This window comes from Pygoscelis adeliae, unplaced genomic scaffold (genome assembly GCF_000699105.1).
Source record: "Pygoscelis adeliae isolate BGI_AS28 unplaced genomic scaffold, ASM69910v1 Scaffold457, whole genome shotgun sequence".
Taxonomy (NCBI): domain Eukaryota; kingdom Metazoa; phylum Chordata; class Aves; order Sphenisciformes; family Spheniscidae; genus Pygoscelis; species Pygoscelis adeliae.
In genome coordinates, this window is record NW_008825153.1 from 222,069 (window position 1) to 241,261 (window position 19,193).

Here is a 19,193-nt window from a genome sequence, read left to right on the forward strand (position 1 = left end):
GATGGCTGAACACCTGCCTGCCGATGGGAAGGAGTGAATGAATTCCTTGTTTTGCTTTGCTTTCGTGCGCGGCTTTTGCTTTACCTATTAAACTGTCTTTATCTCAACACACAAGTTTTCTCACTTTTACCCTTCCGATTGTCTCCCCCATTCCACTGGGGGGGAGTGAGCGAGCGGCTGTGTGGTGCTTAGCTGCCGGCTGAGGTTAAACCACAACACTGGGCGACAAATGGAGCATGTGCTTTGGTGCCTCTCAGCAAGGAGTCTACAATTACTAAACCCTCCATACTTTCCTGGTGGTACCGCTTCTAATGCGGGTGGGTGGTTGGCCCATGGTTGGCCTTTCCGGGGTCTTGTCTGTTACTCTCTCTTCATTCTCCAGCCCCGGGGCATCATACCTGTTACATAAGGGCACTTCAGGGGGAACGGGAAGATTCCTCCTCCTGCCCCAAGCAGAGATGAGAGTCCAGTCTCCTTTGTCTTATGAGTTTGTTGAGTCTGTCACCTCAGGGTTGGAAGCAGGTTTACCTTCCCGTTACAAAGTCTGAAGGCAGGGCTGCTGCTCAGCTTGTGACAGTGCACAACATCATGCATCGATCTCTCAGATGCCAGGATACTGCGCTGCCTGTTAAGCTCTGCTTGTAACATAGCCATTTGCTTGAAGAGTTCCTCCAGCTGGGCACGCTTGCACCCATGACATCCACCTCCGTCTTTGGACCCTAGGGGACTTCCAGGTTCTGGAGTTCCATGCAACTTTGGGTCTGGGCAGCTCTTTTGGTTCTTGGGGGGTCAGTCTGGGTGTAGGTGTCCACACAGGGAGGTTTTATCACTTCCACCTGGGTTTCAGTCACAGCTTTGTTGTGGTGGTGAGTGGAAACCATTTTGTTTCAACAGGAGGCTGTCTCTGTCTGGCTCCCAGAAGAAAATAGCCCATTTTCCAGAGGCCACCCTCCCTGTGCACCCTTCCAAGCAAACTGCTGTGCCATGCCCTGTTTGCCCGCCCCGGTCGTTAGCGCTCCCTGGGGCTGCCTTTTACAGATGCGGTGGTTGGCCGAGGTTGCTCCTGGCCCTGCCCAAGCCTCATCAGAGGCTCTCATGACAGCTGCCAGCTCCTGGCAGCTCTCTCTGCAACCCTGGTGTTGTCCCAGTTCAGGAAACCCCCCTGTACACCGCGATCCTCTGCTCCACTGCGGAACATGTCGGCACAGAGCTGATCGCCTTGGCAAGTGACTGTTAGTGGCGGTTACACCCCATTTCAATCTCCCGCCGTTGCTCCTGGCCCCGCCCAAGCCTCATCAGCCGCACTCTCGACAGCTGCTGGCTCCTGGCGGCTCTCTCAGTGCCACTGGCATCGCCCCAGTTCAGGAAACCCCCCCGGACACCGCGCTGTCGCGCTCTGCTGCAGATCATGCCGGCATCGGAGCTGCTCGCCTCGGCGACTGACTCAATGCTTACTAATGTTTTGGGGAGGTGTGTTTGGTAGGTTAAATGAAACATCAGTCCTCTGATTAAGATTTTCTCTTCCAACATATGCATGACAAACATCCTTAATTTAATCTTGACAAATATCCTTAATTTAATCTTAAAGTAGTATCTCTTGTACATTTACAGTTTGTAGTGTCAACAGAAATACATGGTGTTTACCAAACTGGAAAGTCTGCTTCAGTTTGCCTAAAGTTAGGGAAGAATAAAAACCGCTATCTTTTGGCTTTTAATTAATCACAAGTGAAAACCAGGAGGTGTTTTTGGATTCCTATTCTGATGAGCTCTGAATTCTACTTCTGTACACTGGTACACAGCAGCCGTATAACCAACACATCTTGCAACACCAGAAACCCCAAGAAAAATCCTTGGACAATGCTGTTTGTAAGACCTATTGTTACAACAGTTCAATAACGTATTTTCCTGCAAAGAAACTTATATGGACAAACTTAAGATAACATATTATTTAAAATATTAATGCTACCAATGACATAGCTTAACGCATTAATAAATAGGAAAAAATAATGTGGTGAAATGTCAAACGGGCAATAACAACTGCTAAAATACTACATAGAATTGAAGCTAGATTCCTAAATCATTCAATTTCCCTCTTTCCTTTTGAAGTAAACGGAATTTCAGAGATGGAATCTATTTCTGACAACTCGAAAAAGTACGCATTGCTAAACTAGTTTATCTGAACCCCATGTTAGTATTAAAATCTCGGTAAATAAAGTGTATATTCCAAACAAACCCCAATTATTTAGCTTTAGGGTTCTCTTGTGCTAATCTAACTCAATGCAATTTACAATGTTTTACAACGTGGAAACGTTGCGTCACTGATGTAAAAATGAAGCAGGAATACAGTTTTAATTATCAAAGCAATGGAAAGGCAATTAACACAAATAGGTTTATATCATATGGTCTTGCCAGTTTTAAACATAAAATACTGCATTGTTGGAAAGTACTTCCCAGAAACTAACTGAATCAATGTTAGCTGACAAACTCACAAATTCAGAAAGGTAGTAGAGTTATTACATCATTTTGCCATCCAGCTTCTAGAGGTAAGAGGAATGATCTACTTGCAGAAAGGAGAAATTTACCAAAGCCAGTGGAAGATCAATAAAAATCTCCCCAAACTGGGTGGGTTGTATTTTAGCATATACAAATGCACTAATAGTAATGGACTGCTACACAAAGACAGGAATGAAGAGACAGGTGCTGCTTGTAAAAACATTTTCTTTCATCTACTTTTTATACTGAGGTGTTCCTCTTTGCAAGAATCAATACTAAATCTTTCCAGCACTGAAAACTCCACCACAAGCAAACAACTAAAACCCCAAAATATTTTAATATTCCTAATATTGAAATATTAAGTAATAAAAGTCAGTGAAATAACCAACTCTGCCTCTCTGGATGTTGGATTTGGGCCTTTTGAAGAGTGCTCTTAAAACTAGGAGGTGGTATCTTCTGAGAGAGTTTACAATCTCAATGCAAACAAGAGAAAGGTAACAGATTGGAATTAGAATAAAAAAAAGGAAGAAGTGGCAAAACTATTAAATCAAAATTGAAAAGCACTATTTATCTGTCTACTACGTTGGCATTTCCTAATCTGTCAAGCTCAAAGCATAATAAGGAGCATTCAGTGAGCAATTATTTTCTACATTGTTAAGAGACAGCAGCCTACCTTTGACTGCTAAGTTATTACTGTAAGCAATGGTATTTACTTTTCCAACAGCTAGAAATGTAATGGAAAAAATTATAGTAATTTAAGAAAAATCTGACATCCAAAAATAAGAAGCCATTAACTATGAGCAGAGATTTTCTGAGCAATTAGAAAAAAATCCCTGAACAAAGGAATAGTGAATAAAAGAATACTGTAACATCTGGCCATAACGAAATAATTTGTTCATATAATACAATACCTTTACGAGATTTATAGATATACAACAGCAGAGGATAATAGGCAAAAATTAAGGCCTAAGTCTCGTATCTTAAGTTGCTTACAAAACCAAACAGTAGAGAAATCAGTAACTACATTTTTATAGAAGTTTTCTGTCAGTATTGACCTCAACAAAAAGCCTTCCTCCATGTAGGAAATTTACCGTTTGGGGAAGGCAATATTTGTGGGCAATTATTTATTTGTGGGCAACGGTTTATTCTATCATAATTTTTAATTCTGAATTTTCAAAACAGATCTCTCTTAGACATAACATTTTTAGCAACTTTGTTAACGAAGACAACCACCTGACCTTCTAAAGTAACACACTGAAAAAAGTGCTGGGTTTTTTAATTCATTAAGAAGAAAGAAGGAAACGGAGGGTCAGATCTCTAATATTCCAAAACTGGTTCTGAAGCCTTACAGGACTCAGACATCACTGTTTCAATTTAGAAAATCAAAGAAACCACATATAATCATATACATGGACAATGCAAGGATGTAAAGCAGTCTTCCTGGCACATATTGCAGGAGAGGGCAAGGTCATGCTATATATTAATAAAAGATTTACATTAGTATCAGAAGTTTCTGGCACAGATAGCTGCAGTCTTTGCAAGGACCAGTTACAGAAGCTACCCCAAAAGAAGTATTTTAATACTCACAGGCTTCTTGTAAGAATTTTTCTCTAACGCTGTCTGAGGTGCAGTTTTTACATGTTTTGATTGCAACAGCCATAGCTGGATTTTCCTGAAAGACATTATTGAGAAATAACTGAAATACAGCCCACCAAAAGCTAAGAGCTTTAAAATTCTAGCAAAACGGCATTAGAGAAAATTACTATTAACTAAAATATCTTTAGTTAAGAAATTACATTTTGAAAGTTTCACTGTTAAAATATTATTATAATCAAGACACCTAGTGTACAACATTTACCTCTAATGCACCTAGGAAATATTTAATCTGTTTTAAACTATGCTAAATTGTACAAAAACTATGACAAAAGATAGTAAGTTTAACTGAATAGTACTGTAAACTTTTTGCGTTATCGCAGATGGTCAACTCTTGACAGTATTTAGCAAAAGCAGAGGAAACAAGTAAATATATGCCTAAAAACGACACTTGGCTTATGCAAGCAAGCAACCTGGAAAGCCAAATAAAGAACTTTTTGTGGCTCTTGCAGAGCAAAGACTGGCTATAATTTTGAACTCAAACTGCAAAGGAAAGTAAAAGAAAGATTTTACGTATTAGCTTCACAATCTGCTCTATCAAGGGCTTAAAACTGAGTTAAACTGAACACGTATTCAAAATTAGAAACAGATTTTACCATCTGATTGCTTATCCTCTGAATACTGAAAAATGAGAAGCACTGAGACAGCCCAAAGGAGGCCTCTTGGTTCAGGCGGCATCTTTCATCTTTTCTTGCTTTGGTATGTTTTACAAATACCCTTTCCGTAAGTTAGCACAGAGAAGCTGCAAGCGTTTTTCTCCCAAAAAGAAGCTTTAGCTGTTTGAGCTTCACTAGTACTCAAAAATGCCACAACTTACTTAGAAAACGGTATTTTTACAACACAGTGTATCCTCACAGTAACATGCATTGCTCAGATGATGTCACTCATACAAGTTCTTAATGGGCTGAAAGCAGCTGAAGTGGTTTAAAATTAAGCTTCTACATTAGGTACAGGTCTGCTCAAGGACTCGTATGCCTTCCTTCCAACTGGGAAATTGGGAATTGTGCATTGTTTAATGGGAATATTACAAATGAACCTTTCCCCAAAAGGCTACAGGGTTGATGTATGTCCTCACCTAGTTTTTAAGACCAGTGAGAGCTGAAGATTCAGAGAGTTATGTTCTGTGTCTGCTCATGCTTGCTCTATTAAATCTATTTTTATAGACAACCATTATCAGAATTAGAATAATATTTATATTTTTCAGGCTTAAATGTCTACTTTCTAAGTTACTCACAATATAGCTCTTCAAGTTGACTTTGCAGGAAAAAATTGATTAAAGCGTTCTCTCGTTCGTAAACATGCCCATAAACTGACTGAAAAACTGGTGGTAAATTAAGATTATTTTATTCCCTTCTGAAATCAGCATTCAGTAATTGGCACTGGATGAGACCTCTGGAAGCCAGCCAGACCAATCCCTCTCCTGGTGTTACAAGAGAGAGTTTTTGAAACATCTCAAAACCAACATTAGCATCAAAAGGAAGAGTTTCAGTGTCTGCAACCAGCACAGACTCCAGACATTTTGCAAAATAAATACAGGAAAAGGCCTGATATCAGGGTTTTTGCTGGTCTTCTGTTTTCGAATAAGGAGACAAAACAGTGAGGATATATCAGACTGGCAACAGTTTGTGCACTGAGCAGCAAACACTATTTTAAATGACACTTTTGCATTAATCCCACAGTAAATCAGCCTTTAAAGACAGTCTTATTTGAATTGCTTATGTCTGAGCAATAGGATCCTACACGTATACATACATTTTCCATTCAGGATCCTATAAATACAGGCTGGTTGGGATATTTCAGGAATACCTATTAGTAAGCAGCATTCAAGAAGAGGTGGATGCTGCACAGTCACTAGAATAAGAACTTTACAAGTGCAATGAACAGGGATAAATGAGATTTTGCAGATTCAAATCTGAGCTAGCAGAACAAGAGGCCAGAAATCTCCCCTATGTTTTTGCACGTGAGCTGAATATATACAAGGATGGAAACGCTATGATGTTATTGTAACTCATCTTTTATCTATTGTAAGATTTCTTCCAAAAGTTTAAGTTACACTCTGTGACTAGTACATTAAAATTTAATGATAATACCTTTCTGTTTTCCCTTCACATATTCAAGTGTCTTAAATGTAGTAAAATTTTATTAATAAAAGTAATCAGCAGGTTGGCATTTAAAAAACTTACACTAAATACAGGATGACTAAATAAAATCTGTTTTCCAATTCAAGAAAAAGAACGGAGAGAGACAGCATTTTCAGAACAATTGTCCCTAAGAAAAGGGGTCTTTAATTGGTTTTACAGAGCACTAGATTTATCCACTGTGCCCCAAGTTCAGTGAAACACTACTCCTCAAGTACTCCTGTTAACTTGGACAGGATTAAATGAAAAATAAGGATCTCCCTTAATGCAAAATATATCAGAACTGCTTCCCTAAATTAAGGTATCAGAACAGACTTCAAACTTGTCTGAAATATATAACATATATCCTTATTTATTTACTTAAATATTGCATTAAAGAAGTATTTATTTAACCCACCAAGCCCAAGACACTAACCAGCTGTTTCTGGGAAATACTGTTTCTGAAGTTAGAACTAGATTGTTGCCCACATGAATTACCTCATCTATTGAAAATCCAGACACTTAATTTCTTCAAATGAGAAATAAATCTTCATTTTGCACTTGCACAATTAGTTTATTATTAGCTTGAATTTGGTTGAAATGAAATAATTTTCCAGCTTTCTCTTGCTTTTTTCCACAAACTTAATTTTTCATCCATTTAAATTGCAATCCTCATCTTTGTGGTTGCAGTCTAGAAAAACACATAAGCACCGGCCTAAATTACACCAGTCCCGCCAACCTCACTGGTTTCACTGAGGTGACTCTTGTGCACTGGGGTTTTGCTGGAGCACTCCGCAAGTTTTTTGTCTCTTCTCTTTCAGGAAAAAGTAGTAACTTTATTAACATACAAGCTGCTTTGTGAGAGATACAGTGAGACGCTCACTGGCGAAACAGACACATTTGTTTAACATTATTGTCCCTCTGTTGCAGGCTACTGCCCTTCCAGCATAACAGACTAAAATTTCTTCTCTGTATTTAGACTAGTTTATCCTGACACAGTTGGCAGCTTCTGCACTGAACGCTGAACCTAACCCCAAATCAGGCTGAACACCCATAAATACTGTTTTAAACTCTGGCAAAGGTTCTAAAGCACTGAACGCTCAATAGGGGAGTACGGCCAAAGGGACGTGTGCTTACCATGCTTGGACACACTCAAAATAAAGAAGAAAGTGTATGGTCGGGGTTGAAAGCAACAACTTCTAATTTCGACTCAGCCAGTGGCTTTGGTACAGTCCTGAATAATTTACTTTACTTGGCTTTTTTGATTCCTTTCCCAATCTATAAAAAAATGGGGATATAGGAGCAGAGAAACTACTCTGGAGCTAGTTTTCTTCTTATCTGAAACATGGGAAATATTCTCTACATGCTGATTATTCTGAAAAATAAATTACAAAGTCAATTTTCATTTGTTCTGGAAGACTCAGACTAAGGCATCGGAGGAATACATTTATTTTTTATTTTATTTTTTAACTAGAAAGGTTTTATTGTTTGGGTTTTTTTTATTTCAGAAGTGAGGCTTACCGGACTCATGTAAACGCCTTGGTGTACATCTCCAAACTGTCCTTCACCAATGCAGCGCCCCAGTTCAATTCTCTCCCTTTGAATTTCATAATCTCTGGCTATAAGAATATAATGCACTTAAAATAGCAAATTTCTGATGAAGGGCAAAGAAATAATTCACAAGATACGAAACTCAAAGTAAGTCACTCAAATGTCTCACATATGAATAGCTAAGATTAACTTTTGCTGCACACCAACCTATACAAATGCTGTATACACACAGTGGAAACCTCTTAAACAAATGTTTGAATCAAAGCAATGAAAAAGGAATTGTGAAATCTAATTTGCTAAATTAACTACTATGCACTGTTTATTTCAATGCAATAGACGTAATTGAATCCTTCTTAATTATAGCTAGTAAAAGACAAAGAATACAAATATCCTAGGGCAATACCTATGATATTAAATACAGCCTTAGCACACATCCCTTTATATGTTTAAGAGAACTCCACTATGCGGTATTTTAGATTTTGGAACCATCAAATGAGCCCGGAGAATTTTTAAAGAGGTAACTGCAAGAAAAAATACAGAAACAAGAGCATGGCAAATAAAGATAAAATTAAAGAGCAGAATTTTCAGTGGACTACACCTCTATCAATAGTGTGTAATTGAAGTAAAATTGATATGTTTTGTGGACTTAAGCAATTTTGTTAAGTTGGTTGTTTAATAGACTGAGAATATTACTATTAAAAATGGTTCAGTACTTCAGCAAAACATTTAATCAATTGCAATTGAATTACTTCATTTGCAATTTAATTTCTAGCAGACATGGAAAAATATTTCAGGAATAGCAGAAAAGCATGTACAGTATATGTTTTCACCTCTATTCAGAGAGATTATTCAGAGAAAAAAAAATAATCAACCAGCTTAGGACTTCATGACTGATGATTTTGACTTCATTAACACTACAGAAATAATGTCATCTAGAGCTGGATAACAAAGTGATAAATGCCTTTTCATGTCTTTTTTTAAGTACTGCATTTTCCTCTTTAAAATCCCAAAGCTAACTGGTTTAACTATAAATAAATAATGTTTATTAAATGAAAGTGAATAGTAAACTTAAAAATTCCACATCATTCCAAATTGCAAGCATACAGGGATGGGTAAAGGGTCTCCTGTTACCTTCATCTATTCCATAGCTTTCTGCAGTGCAATTAAGAGAAAAATCAAATGCTTACTTAGATATAGCTTCTTAAAATCAAGACAAGGACAAACATTTTTTAACATTGTTTTAAAAAATGAAGAAAGATACTGATGCAATTTTAAGTTTACATTAGCAGAAGTCACAGGTCTGTTCTTGTGATCTTTACTGACTCAGTCCTTTGAGAGCTGAACACTTGAGTCCACTTCAACCCAGCAAAGAACTTAATGAATTTCACTTCAACAGCCCATTTGAATTGAAGGCATACTTAAGCGTTCAGCATCATCCAGGGCTGGGCCCACAAGTAATTACTTCCATGAGAATTTAAATGAAAAAACTGGGGGTGGGGGGTGGATCACACAATGTTAATATGTTAACAAAAAATAAAGGATATAATTTATCACAGTACTTTTTGATCCTGCAATTAACTTAGTAGAATCATGTAGTGACTTACTGCAAGACATTCAAAACACACTGTTTATTTCTGGAAAACATATATTCTTGCTTTTCAAATATTTACATTCAAATATATATGTTTTTCCAAAACATATATTCTTGGTTTTTAAATATTTTCCACAGTAGTGGAAACTATGTTGTAAAGACTGAAGTGATCATGAAACATTCCTGCCACATGGTAAACTAGAAATCCTTCATGGCTCTTCAGCAGAACATGGTACCAGTTTAGGACTATCCTCCCCTCTTACACGAACCAGACCTGATGTTTTTGCAGGTTTGCATATCAACGGATTGTCTACTTTTAGAGAAATCCTTGGTTGCCAAAACACAACTGTAATTTCTCAGACACAACTTTTAAAATCAGAATACTAGTCTTTCACATTAAATTAGGTAGCCTTACTTACTAAGGCTTAAACTGTCTTAATCTTAGACAGTTTAAGATTATATTATAATTCAAATATGCCGTAAGACAAAATCCTTGTGGTGGCTAAGGCAACATTTTTTTGAATTCAAAGATGAAGACTCAGAAGAACTTTGAATTTTCATTTTTGTTCCTAAAGTTTTTCATCTTTAACACAATTGCATGTGGTACAGATGACTTTCCTCTATCACAGAATTTGAGAGCAGCAAGTCTGTCATAGAGCAAGGGTGAGATACAGTTAGACAGCAATACACAGAAGCTTTCCAAATTGTTTGCTCTTATCACAGAAATCTTATCCATTCTTTCTTTAAGTGCTGTGTTCAGCATCACAATCAAAAAAATAAAAAAAATCTCAAAATTCCTTTGAGACATAAAAGGAATTTCACTGTGAAGTCACTGACAGCAGCAAAACAGAATTTGGTCTATTTGCTTCAAAACCTGAACTTGAAAAACACTGAATCTATGAGTTTTCAAAACATCATAAAGAATATTTTCTTTGCAAACATATTACTTAGGGCTGAAATATAAGATTCAGTCCCTGCTAAACCAAAGCTTTCAGATAGAAAAGTTCCCAAGTTAACTACCATACTTACTTGATGGCATTGTGTAAGTATCTTCTTCATCTATAATCTCTGCATAGTCATCTGTCTCTGTAAAGGGAGGAATTGAAGAGTTTCGGGAAAAGCAGATGAAAACAATTCTCCAGAACAATATCTCCAATTTATCAAGGCTGATATGTCACAACCCCCAACTTCAACATTGCTGGGACGCATTTACAATAGCATGAATAAAACTTGCTCATGCATAATTTATGGTATGATAATGACCTCAGTGCCAATTATACTACGTCACATAGATGCATTCAACAACGAATAAAAGGAAGATTCATTTGTATTCAAAAAAGTTCACGTTCTGTAACTGAAACCCATCTAAACTGTTGACTTAAAAAGAAAATCTTTTTAACAGCAAATTCCACTGCAGTAAAGAGAAAACATTATTAATGGATTAACTTGCTTTACCTTCAATAAAGTGTGAATAATAGTTTGCTAGTTTTTTATGTCAAACAGGCAGAACAGACAGTAAAGATGTTCCAGGGCAGCATCTACCTACTGTTAGTATGGCAAGGTGAGTTATTTTCCATAGTCTTCTAGAGCATAACGATCTTTTAAGTCACATTCTTGCCTTACACCCATTTCTCTTGCATTAGTCTCAATTTTCCTCTCATGGACAACGTTTGCAAACAACCAGTTCTCAAAATTTTCTGAAAAATGATAGTGTATTTCTTCCTCCGTTTAGAACTTACGACTTTTACATCATTTGTTCTCAAAATGCTTTACATGGTGTCAAGTCATATCAGAAGGTCTTTCTCTTGCTCTAGAGAACTTCCAGAGTGCATAGGTCATTTCCTAAAGGTCAGATAAATTCCTCCAGGGGTTACAAAACCAGTCCACAACAGTGAGATAATTTTTCACTGCAGGGCTGTTAAATTCAACTCACCAACTTTAAATGCATAGATAGGTTCTCAAAATTGAATGATTTCAAATCCAGTATGCAGTTTTCATGGTTGGTTTCAGGTGATCACATACTGGACCACCTCAGAAAGGCATGATTTACTCCCCCTTTTTCCCCATCTGCCCTGGAGCATACGCATATCCCTACAACTCCCTGGCATCATTTCTAGAGGTATGGTTTCTGAACGGTGAATGGGACAAAGCCACAGTGAGACTGGAAAGAAGGATGGGATGATTCCTTTTGGCAGCAGCCCTCAGTTGAACCAGCTTAAGACAACTCTGAAACCAGAGCAAGGCTCATAAATATTATACACACACATAAACAAGAGGCTTAATTTTCATACAAACTGATTATTCAACAATTAGGAAATTAAAGGTTGCCTATAACCTTCGAAGTTCAACACACTTCAGTGAGTAAATGTAGTTTTATGATCCGAACTTCGTACTACTTAAATAAAATTCAAGCTATTTTTCTTTTAAACTCCTGTAGGAATATACCATGACTTGTAAAAACAGAATCAGGGAATTCTATGCCATCTAAATTTTTGCTAGGCAATTGCTATTTAGGACACAGCAAAACAGAGTCACCTAATGAAAAGTCAATTAATTATAAAGACAGTGCACAATTCTAAACAGGCAGCATACTCCAGAGGCACTAATCTCTTTCTTGGTATGTTTTTTCCTCCCTACATTATACTCATTTTTTTTGTAGAAAATAAGCCCCAGTTTGATCTAGAAAATAAGCATCCATTTGAAAGAAATCATTACTGCGACACCAATGTGATGGGGATAAATCACTCTGCTTCCTTGTAGTATTGTGGTAAGATGCTTTTGACTTTTGTTAAGTGTGATATAGATCAATTATTGTTACAAGCTAATATTTGAGGATACCAGAAAGTTCTTAATCTACATAAAAAAAAAAAGGACCGAATGAAAGATGTTATAAACATAGTTGAGAAGAACTTAAAAAGTTTGGAAACTAGAACTGGTGCCACACAGGTCTTTAAAAAAACAAAACATTTGTCACACTAAATTATGGAACAGTGCTTACAAACTGTGATAAATGGCTTGGCTTGTTCATCTCTCTATTTTAAATTAATGAAGTTAATTCACAATAAAAGCATTATCAGAACACCACAGAGCACTTTACATGGTTTTGATACATTGCCTAAAACCATCCTGAAACTAAAGGGTCTTTAGTAGCCAATCCAAATAAATTAAATGTATGCAATTAACTAAACAAATATTTGTGTTACACATTTAACACTCTGGAGAGGAATATATAATAAGAATTCAGAAAATAATTCCTGCACGTCTGGCATTGTTTCTGGGAATTAGAGGAAAATTCAATCAAGGCATTAACAGTGATGTGCTCAAAGTTTCTGCAACAAAGATAACTGACCTCTCTCACATGCAGCCTTTACCCCACGATTAGAGTCCTATAGTATGAGACTACTACCAAGTTCTAAAACCATAGTTTTAGAACTATGACTATGCCTGCTAAGAGATATTCCAGAACCCATGCGGAGTCTAAAGCAAAACTCAGCTGGGCAAGGCTCTCCAGGCTGCTTTATGAAGAAGGATGTGCTCTAGCAGTCTCAAGAGCTAAACACTCACAACAAAGCAGTGATTCCAGGAGATGTTCTATCTTTGAGGCCCTTGATAAGTCTAAAAATGCTAAGATTTAAAAATAGGGCTCATTACTGCTGCTCTCTCGCACATTTTAAAACCAGCACTGAACCTTTTCACCTGTTGGTCAACCCCAGATTCTTCTAGATGGAAAAACGAATAGGTCACTTTTGGACAAAGATACAGTGCTGGTGGTACAGGTGGATGAGCCTATTTGAGCTTTACTAAATCTGAATGCATTTATTAAACAGCAGGAAAAAACATCCTAGGATATTAAATCCATAATAGCTAATCCATTATCTTAATCACCTGTTCGAAATTTCCCTTTTCATTATTTTTTCCCATTTATCAGAGCCCATAATTTATGAAAGAAGATAAGCACCAATAAAAAGCTATACAGGGTTAATATCTGAAATACAATTTCTGAATTTATGATGGAAAAAATGTCCTTTGAGTTTTTAATGTTTAAGAAAGAAAATTGGTGTAGTAGTATCTTTGATTTATATCTGAAGGAGAGAAAGGACTTCTTATCGCCTTCCTTTACATACTGCTTTTTAATGCCCTTTTAGTACCTCCCACTTATAAGAATAAAGTTACATACACTATCAGTAGTAACAGCTTGACTTTTTCCCAACATCTGATGGAATCCTTTAGAAAAATAGCTAAAAATCTCTTTAAAAAACAAAACCAAAACCCAACTTGTTTTCAGAGGATAGCAAATCAGTATTTTCTAGAAAAAAAGACTTATAAAGTCTGGAGAAGTTAAATATTTTATCATAAGTTTCAAAGTTTTGAAGAAAAACATTAAAATCTGTCTTTAAAATTAGCAGTTTGAGTAGCTGAAACCTGATTAATATTTCATGTATTCAATCTACATTAATCTATCTTGTACAGCTTCTTTTTATGCAAGAAGCAGCAGCGGACTACAGAGCACTCTGATGCAACCATGCCTTTAAAGCATCACTTAATAGACTCATTTCTCACGTGTTGCCTCCATTGATCTCACCCACTGACCAAAAAAATTCTGTTATACAACCATTTCAATCAAACTGAATGGACACTCTTGCAAACCTATAAACCTTCTTTGCATCATGCCAGAACTTCCATTGCAAACGCATGCAATACCACATCCCTGGGTGTTTGAAATCGTTTTTCCTTTTTCAATTCCAGTTTAGCAGAAAGTGTTAGTTGCACAGCCTGTAAAGTACAATATTTATTGGCTAATGTCCAAAGCAGACTGCTTTTTAATACTAAAATCTGTATAAAATTTATTACTGAAATGTGCATTAAGTGGTATATGGATATAAGAGTTGCATATTGCACGTTAGTAACACACAGACTAGAAAACGTATTACCGTCCCCACTAATTTCATCTGCAGATCCAGGTGGCATGCAAGGAAAGAGAAAAACAGAGGGGGAGAGAGAAGGGACAGAGAAGGGGGAGGGGAAAATATACTATTAAATTCATGAGTAATCCAAAAGTATTCAGACTGCAGTTATATTATATACCTGACTCAAGAGAAACCAGAAAAGTAGCAGAATTTAAGACTTCTTGCCTAAAACCCAAGGGACAAAGGTATGTTCTAAGAAGCTTGTATGATGAAACAGAGTTAATGACTTTCAAACACAAATTTACACAAAAATTAAATTTTGGAGTGGAACTATTTTAATGCATTGTTAAGAAATGCCAATTTCTGGTTTAAGTCAATACTTCACTAGAAAACAGATCTCCTACAGCCAGATGAGTCAGTTCCATTTGACTTTTCACACACACTTACAACTTTGGATAACTAGAGCTGGTGTTCCCCCTTTCAAAGGAAATGCACTCCTGTGCTATCACTAAGACATAAGAAATGGAACCATCTAACAATTATACAGAGCATATTTCAGTTACACAGAGCTGAAATTTAAACGAGTGGCAGAGGGAGCAACTCTACTGGGAAGCTGTTCATGAGCACCATATTCTGCATTTATGGTAGCGGCCCTATTCCACACCGATACCCACAGCACAAGCTGATGCACTTTAGACATTATTTATAAATAAAAGGAAAATGAGCATTAATGGTGTAAAAGTAATGCACCTATTACTCCAATTCTTCTTACCCCTAACAAAGCCAAACTGGTCCAGACCAAATGCTGAACCAGTATGCAGCCAAAAGCATCACTGTATTCAATATTTAATTCAAAATTATCTTAGCTGATGCTTATTATTGCTATTCTATTTCATTCATAAGCATGCTGTATCAGGGGTCCAAGAATGAAGTAAAAATATATTAACCAAATACCCCATGGGTATACAGGGGCTGCATAGCTATAGAAATGGAATTATTGATTTGTTTGTCATTGTAGAATATGATGCTTAAAAGTAAGTCCCCCATAAAAATGGGGACCAGCAAGTTTGTGACACTGCATGAAAATCCAATTCAATAGGAGTAAAGCCGTAGCAGAAATTTAATGAAATTATTCTTGGAACTCTGTTTACCTGAGGCTAAAGTAGTAAAAAAAAGTATATTGCGTTATACTGCGTTAGTATATTCAGCTTTTGGGTTAATAAGGCAGCCTATACAAAGAGCAGTGCAGTACCCTTAGGCGGCGGCTCATGGGAACAGAAGACGAAAGGGAGAAAGCGTCTAGCTTTCTTTACTTTATGCTGACAGTGATTGACTCCTTTACAAAGAGGCAAGAAAAGGAAAGAGAAAAACAGAAACAAATTATTTGGAAATAAAAGAAAAAGAGACTGGAGAGAACATCTACAATGAATGAACATAAAAGTAAAGGTTTACATTACAATTCTGTATATGCAAATGGATATACAAATGTTGTCGAAACTCTAAAGCATTTGCTTCTACAGCAAAGTTATTTCAATTTTTAAAAGTGAGACTAGAATCTATTAAAAAGTCAGCTTTTGCCAACTATATATACCATCCATTGACAACACAAAAAACATTGTCTATCCCAGAAGCATAACCTGCTTTTGCAAGCTCCCCATCTAAATTCTACCAGACTGTGCTATAGCTAAATTCTGATTTAAGTGGCAGTCACCAGACTTAAACATGGACATATTGACTTTCTGGACCCTTAAAAGAACTTAACACAAAACAAGTATTTCACACAGCAGGGTTACATAGAACAAGGAAAAACACAGTTTCTCTGTCCCACTGAAATACAACACTGACATATTTTACGATCTGAAATCTGCCACTGGAGTTTTATCCCCAGTGCAGACCTGTCTTGCCAATTGATATTCTACCTTTCCAAAGATCTCTGGCTGGACGCCCCATGGTACTGTCCTCACTGTCCCCTTTCCTAGTCACCCTACTGCATTTAACTAGCAAAGCGCTTAGGAGGAGAGAGATTTTTGAGTAGGAGAAAATACACAGAAGCCACAACTGATTTCATGAGGTGAGAAAGAAGGACACAAGACGACACTAAGAACCTGAGGATAGCTGCTCCTTTTATTTCTCTTGTCATCTGTTCGCTCCTCTCTGTTTTCCTCTTTTCCCTCTCTCCTCTATCTCAGGAAATGTGAGAGGTGGTTTAAAAAGCCAATCGACTAAAAACCCGCATATCTTGTTGCTGGTAGTCCTTCACAGTCAAAACTCAAGAGTGAGGTCCAGCCACCTTGAGTTATACAGGCTGGAGGTACAGGTGTTAAAAGAGAAGCCCAGTACCACAGAAGCAGCATGCTGGCACAGCGTACCAGTCAATGGTGGGAGGAGTGGAGGGAGGGTGGAAAAGGAGAGTTACCTTTTAATAAAAATAACTTCACATTTTTCATAGATTCTGGAAACCTAAGAACCATCAAAGCAGCTATACTTACACAAAAGCACTATCTTATACATAGTTGTGCAGTTTTTAGTGGCCAGATTTTGAGGGATAAGGTGCAGAATTTTTTTAAAGGTGTATTAAGTGTGTTCAATCACTGTCTAGTCTGGAGGGTGCATGTTGAATTTCATGCATGCAAATCTAATGGGTAACACACTACTACGTACAATCCATTCTTTGCTAAGATGGCAATTTTAATCCAAAGTTAAAGCAAGTGGGTGAGATTTATCATTGTATCCTAAACAACAAAAAAGTACCATTATGAAAACTACTGGGGTGATTAAACAAACAGAAATCATTCATCAGTTGTGAAAATGTACATATAATTGAAAATGACAGAACATTAATCAGATTCAATGCTAAAAACTAGAAGAGGTGCAAGGAGACAGCAAAATTATTGAATAAGTTAGTGTATCAGTATTTCTGTGTATACCACATTACCGCAATCCTAGGGATTTATCTTCCTAACATCACATAGCACAATTTTCAGTGCTATCGTTCTAACATAAATCTGAGGTAAGTCATAAAAAGCTTTAGACACCGTATGAAAGAAAAGAAAAAAATACTACAGCTATTTTAAAAGACTACTGAAAAGGTACTGAAATGAGAATAAAGGAATCCAATACTCCCTACTGAAACAGAAGAACAGGTATAGAGTCACTGGAAGCAATGTAAGCTATCTAAAAGGGAAGACATGTTTCAACTCTTGACCTGTCTGCTCAGGCTACAAAGCTAATTTAAACTTGAAATGCTGAAATGCTCGTCAATCTTATGTCGATACATGGGTAGCAGAAGCTGTCTGAAACCTGACTAACCTATTTCATATGAAGGGCACATTGAAATGACAAAGGTGTTTTCAATTCATCATTGTACATGTCCTGATGCCCTGTGATACTCAGTCCAACTCGTCTTCTGCATTTCAAACTTTGCCTTTACAATTTACTGTCTAAAGTTTGTTCAACTATTCTGCCAGACTAAATGGAAGACTGCTTTGCCTTAAACTTACCATACTTTCAAGTCTAGCTACAAAAGAAAGTTTATTTAGGTAGAGTTGATTCTAAGTTAAAAAAAAAAAAAAAAAAAAAAAAAAGTTCCAATGCTTTTTCAGGAGCTTAGACAATACTTGCTTGAAATGAGTACTACTTAGAAGGATTTCCACCATTCCACACCAGCTTCCAGCCGGGATATCACTGGCGTCTACCTAAAAGCCCGTAAAGCTCAGAAATGCTGCTGAAAACGGCACTGGGCTTCTTTTTTTTTTTATTTAATTCCTCTTCTCAATACTAAAGATTCACTAAAATTATTGTGTTAAAAAAAAAAAAAAAAGAACAAATCACTTGCTATGCAACAGACTATGTTAGAAAGGAAGCGACCAGGCTAGAGGGCAGTTACTACTGGAGCTCCTCATTAGAACTGTATGAGTAGATAACCAATACTGGAAGGCTGAAACTGATAATGTCCCATTCTATTTCAGTCGTACACTCCTGAACCAGTTTGAGGAAAAACCCTGAAAAAAAAATCTGTAGAAGTAATAAACCTATTTGTTTTCAAGCTTTTGAAACAAAATGAGCACTATGCAGTTGTCACATCAAGTGTGTTTATACATAAACAACAAAAACCCAAACCTAATACTGCACGGAACATTTCTTTAGTCATACTACAGCGTTATTACTACCAAAGCAAAAGCATCTGCTCAAATCAAACGAATGGATCACAAAAGGAGGAGCGCAGGAGGGTAAGAACTCTTGAACCAACAACACACACTGATGAAATCAATGCAGTAACTTCCTAAGCACTGATATGGAAGAAATCTGTTTGGACTGTCACCACAGTTCATTCTGGTCGTCTTATCCATGAAAAGAAGCATTTTAGTCAGTCTAAAATACAAAAAGATAACAATACCAGTCTATTCAACTGTGATGGGAATTTGAAATATTGTTATTTATTAGCATTACAGGTATTTTTAACTATATTATCTTACTAATCAGCGGAATAGCTGGGTGAGCTAAGAAGCAAGTAACTCCCTTTGTGAACGTGGAGACTAATTACTTGCTCAAGGTTTGTAAAATTAATCTGCAGTAAATCTTAGGCTTGAATGCCTCCCAGTCCTGTGACGATATGGCAGAGGTACAGTTGTACAGAGCCTTTATATTCCTCCAATTACTTAATAATTTGAATGTGTAACTATGTAATTTATGCTAAGACTGTTAGTCTTTCTCTTCAGAAGAAGTGAGCTGTAGACTACGACATAACTGAGCTAGCCGACACCGTCATAAGCACTCAAGATACAATTTTTCATCTTAAAAATTTACTTACGCTTTTCAGCATTGTCTTTTTGGAGTGACTTGATAAAATGAACATTAAAAAAACCCAATTTTACAACCTCA

At 36.8% G+C, this 19,193-nt stretch overlaps 1 protein-coding gene across 9 annotated transcripts in view; it reads right to left on the bottom strand.

Annotated features, from left to right (window-relative positions):
• PTK2 (protein tyrosine kinase 2) overlaps nucleotides 1–19,193 on the bottom strand; it is a 212,688-nt gene that overhangs the window by 49,011 nt on the left and 144,484 nt on the right. For 4 of the 9 annotated variants that reach the window (XM_009328410.1, XM_009328409.1, XM_009328408.1 and 1 more), the window contains exons 15-19: nucleotides 15,565–15,648; nucleotides 14,337–14,354; nucleotides 10,435–10,491; nucleotides 7,785–7,882; nucleotides 4,081–4,165 (exon numbers count right to left, since the gene is read on the bottom strand). In XM_009328410.1, the coding sequence (XP_009326685.1) occupies nucleotides 4,081–4,165; nucleotides 7,785–7,882; nucleotides 10,435–10,491; nucleotides 14,337–14,354; nucleotides 15,565–15,648 (342 nt within the window). The remainder of the gene's footprint in view (nucleotides 1–4,080; nucleotides 4,166–7,784; nucleotides 7,883–10,434; nucleotides 10,492–14,336; nucleotides 14,355–15,564; nucleotides 15,649–19,193) is intronic. The other 5 variants (XM_009328415.1, XM_009328414.1, XM_009328412.1 and 2 more) reach the window with 2 other exon arrangements.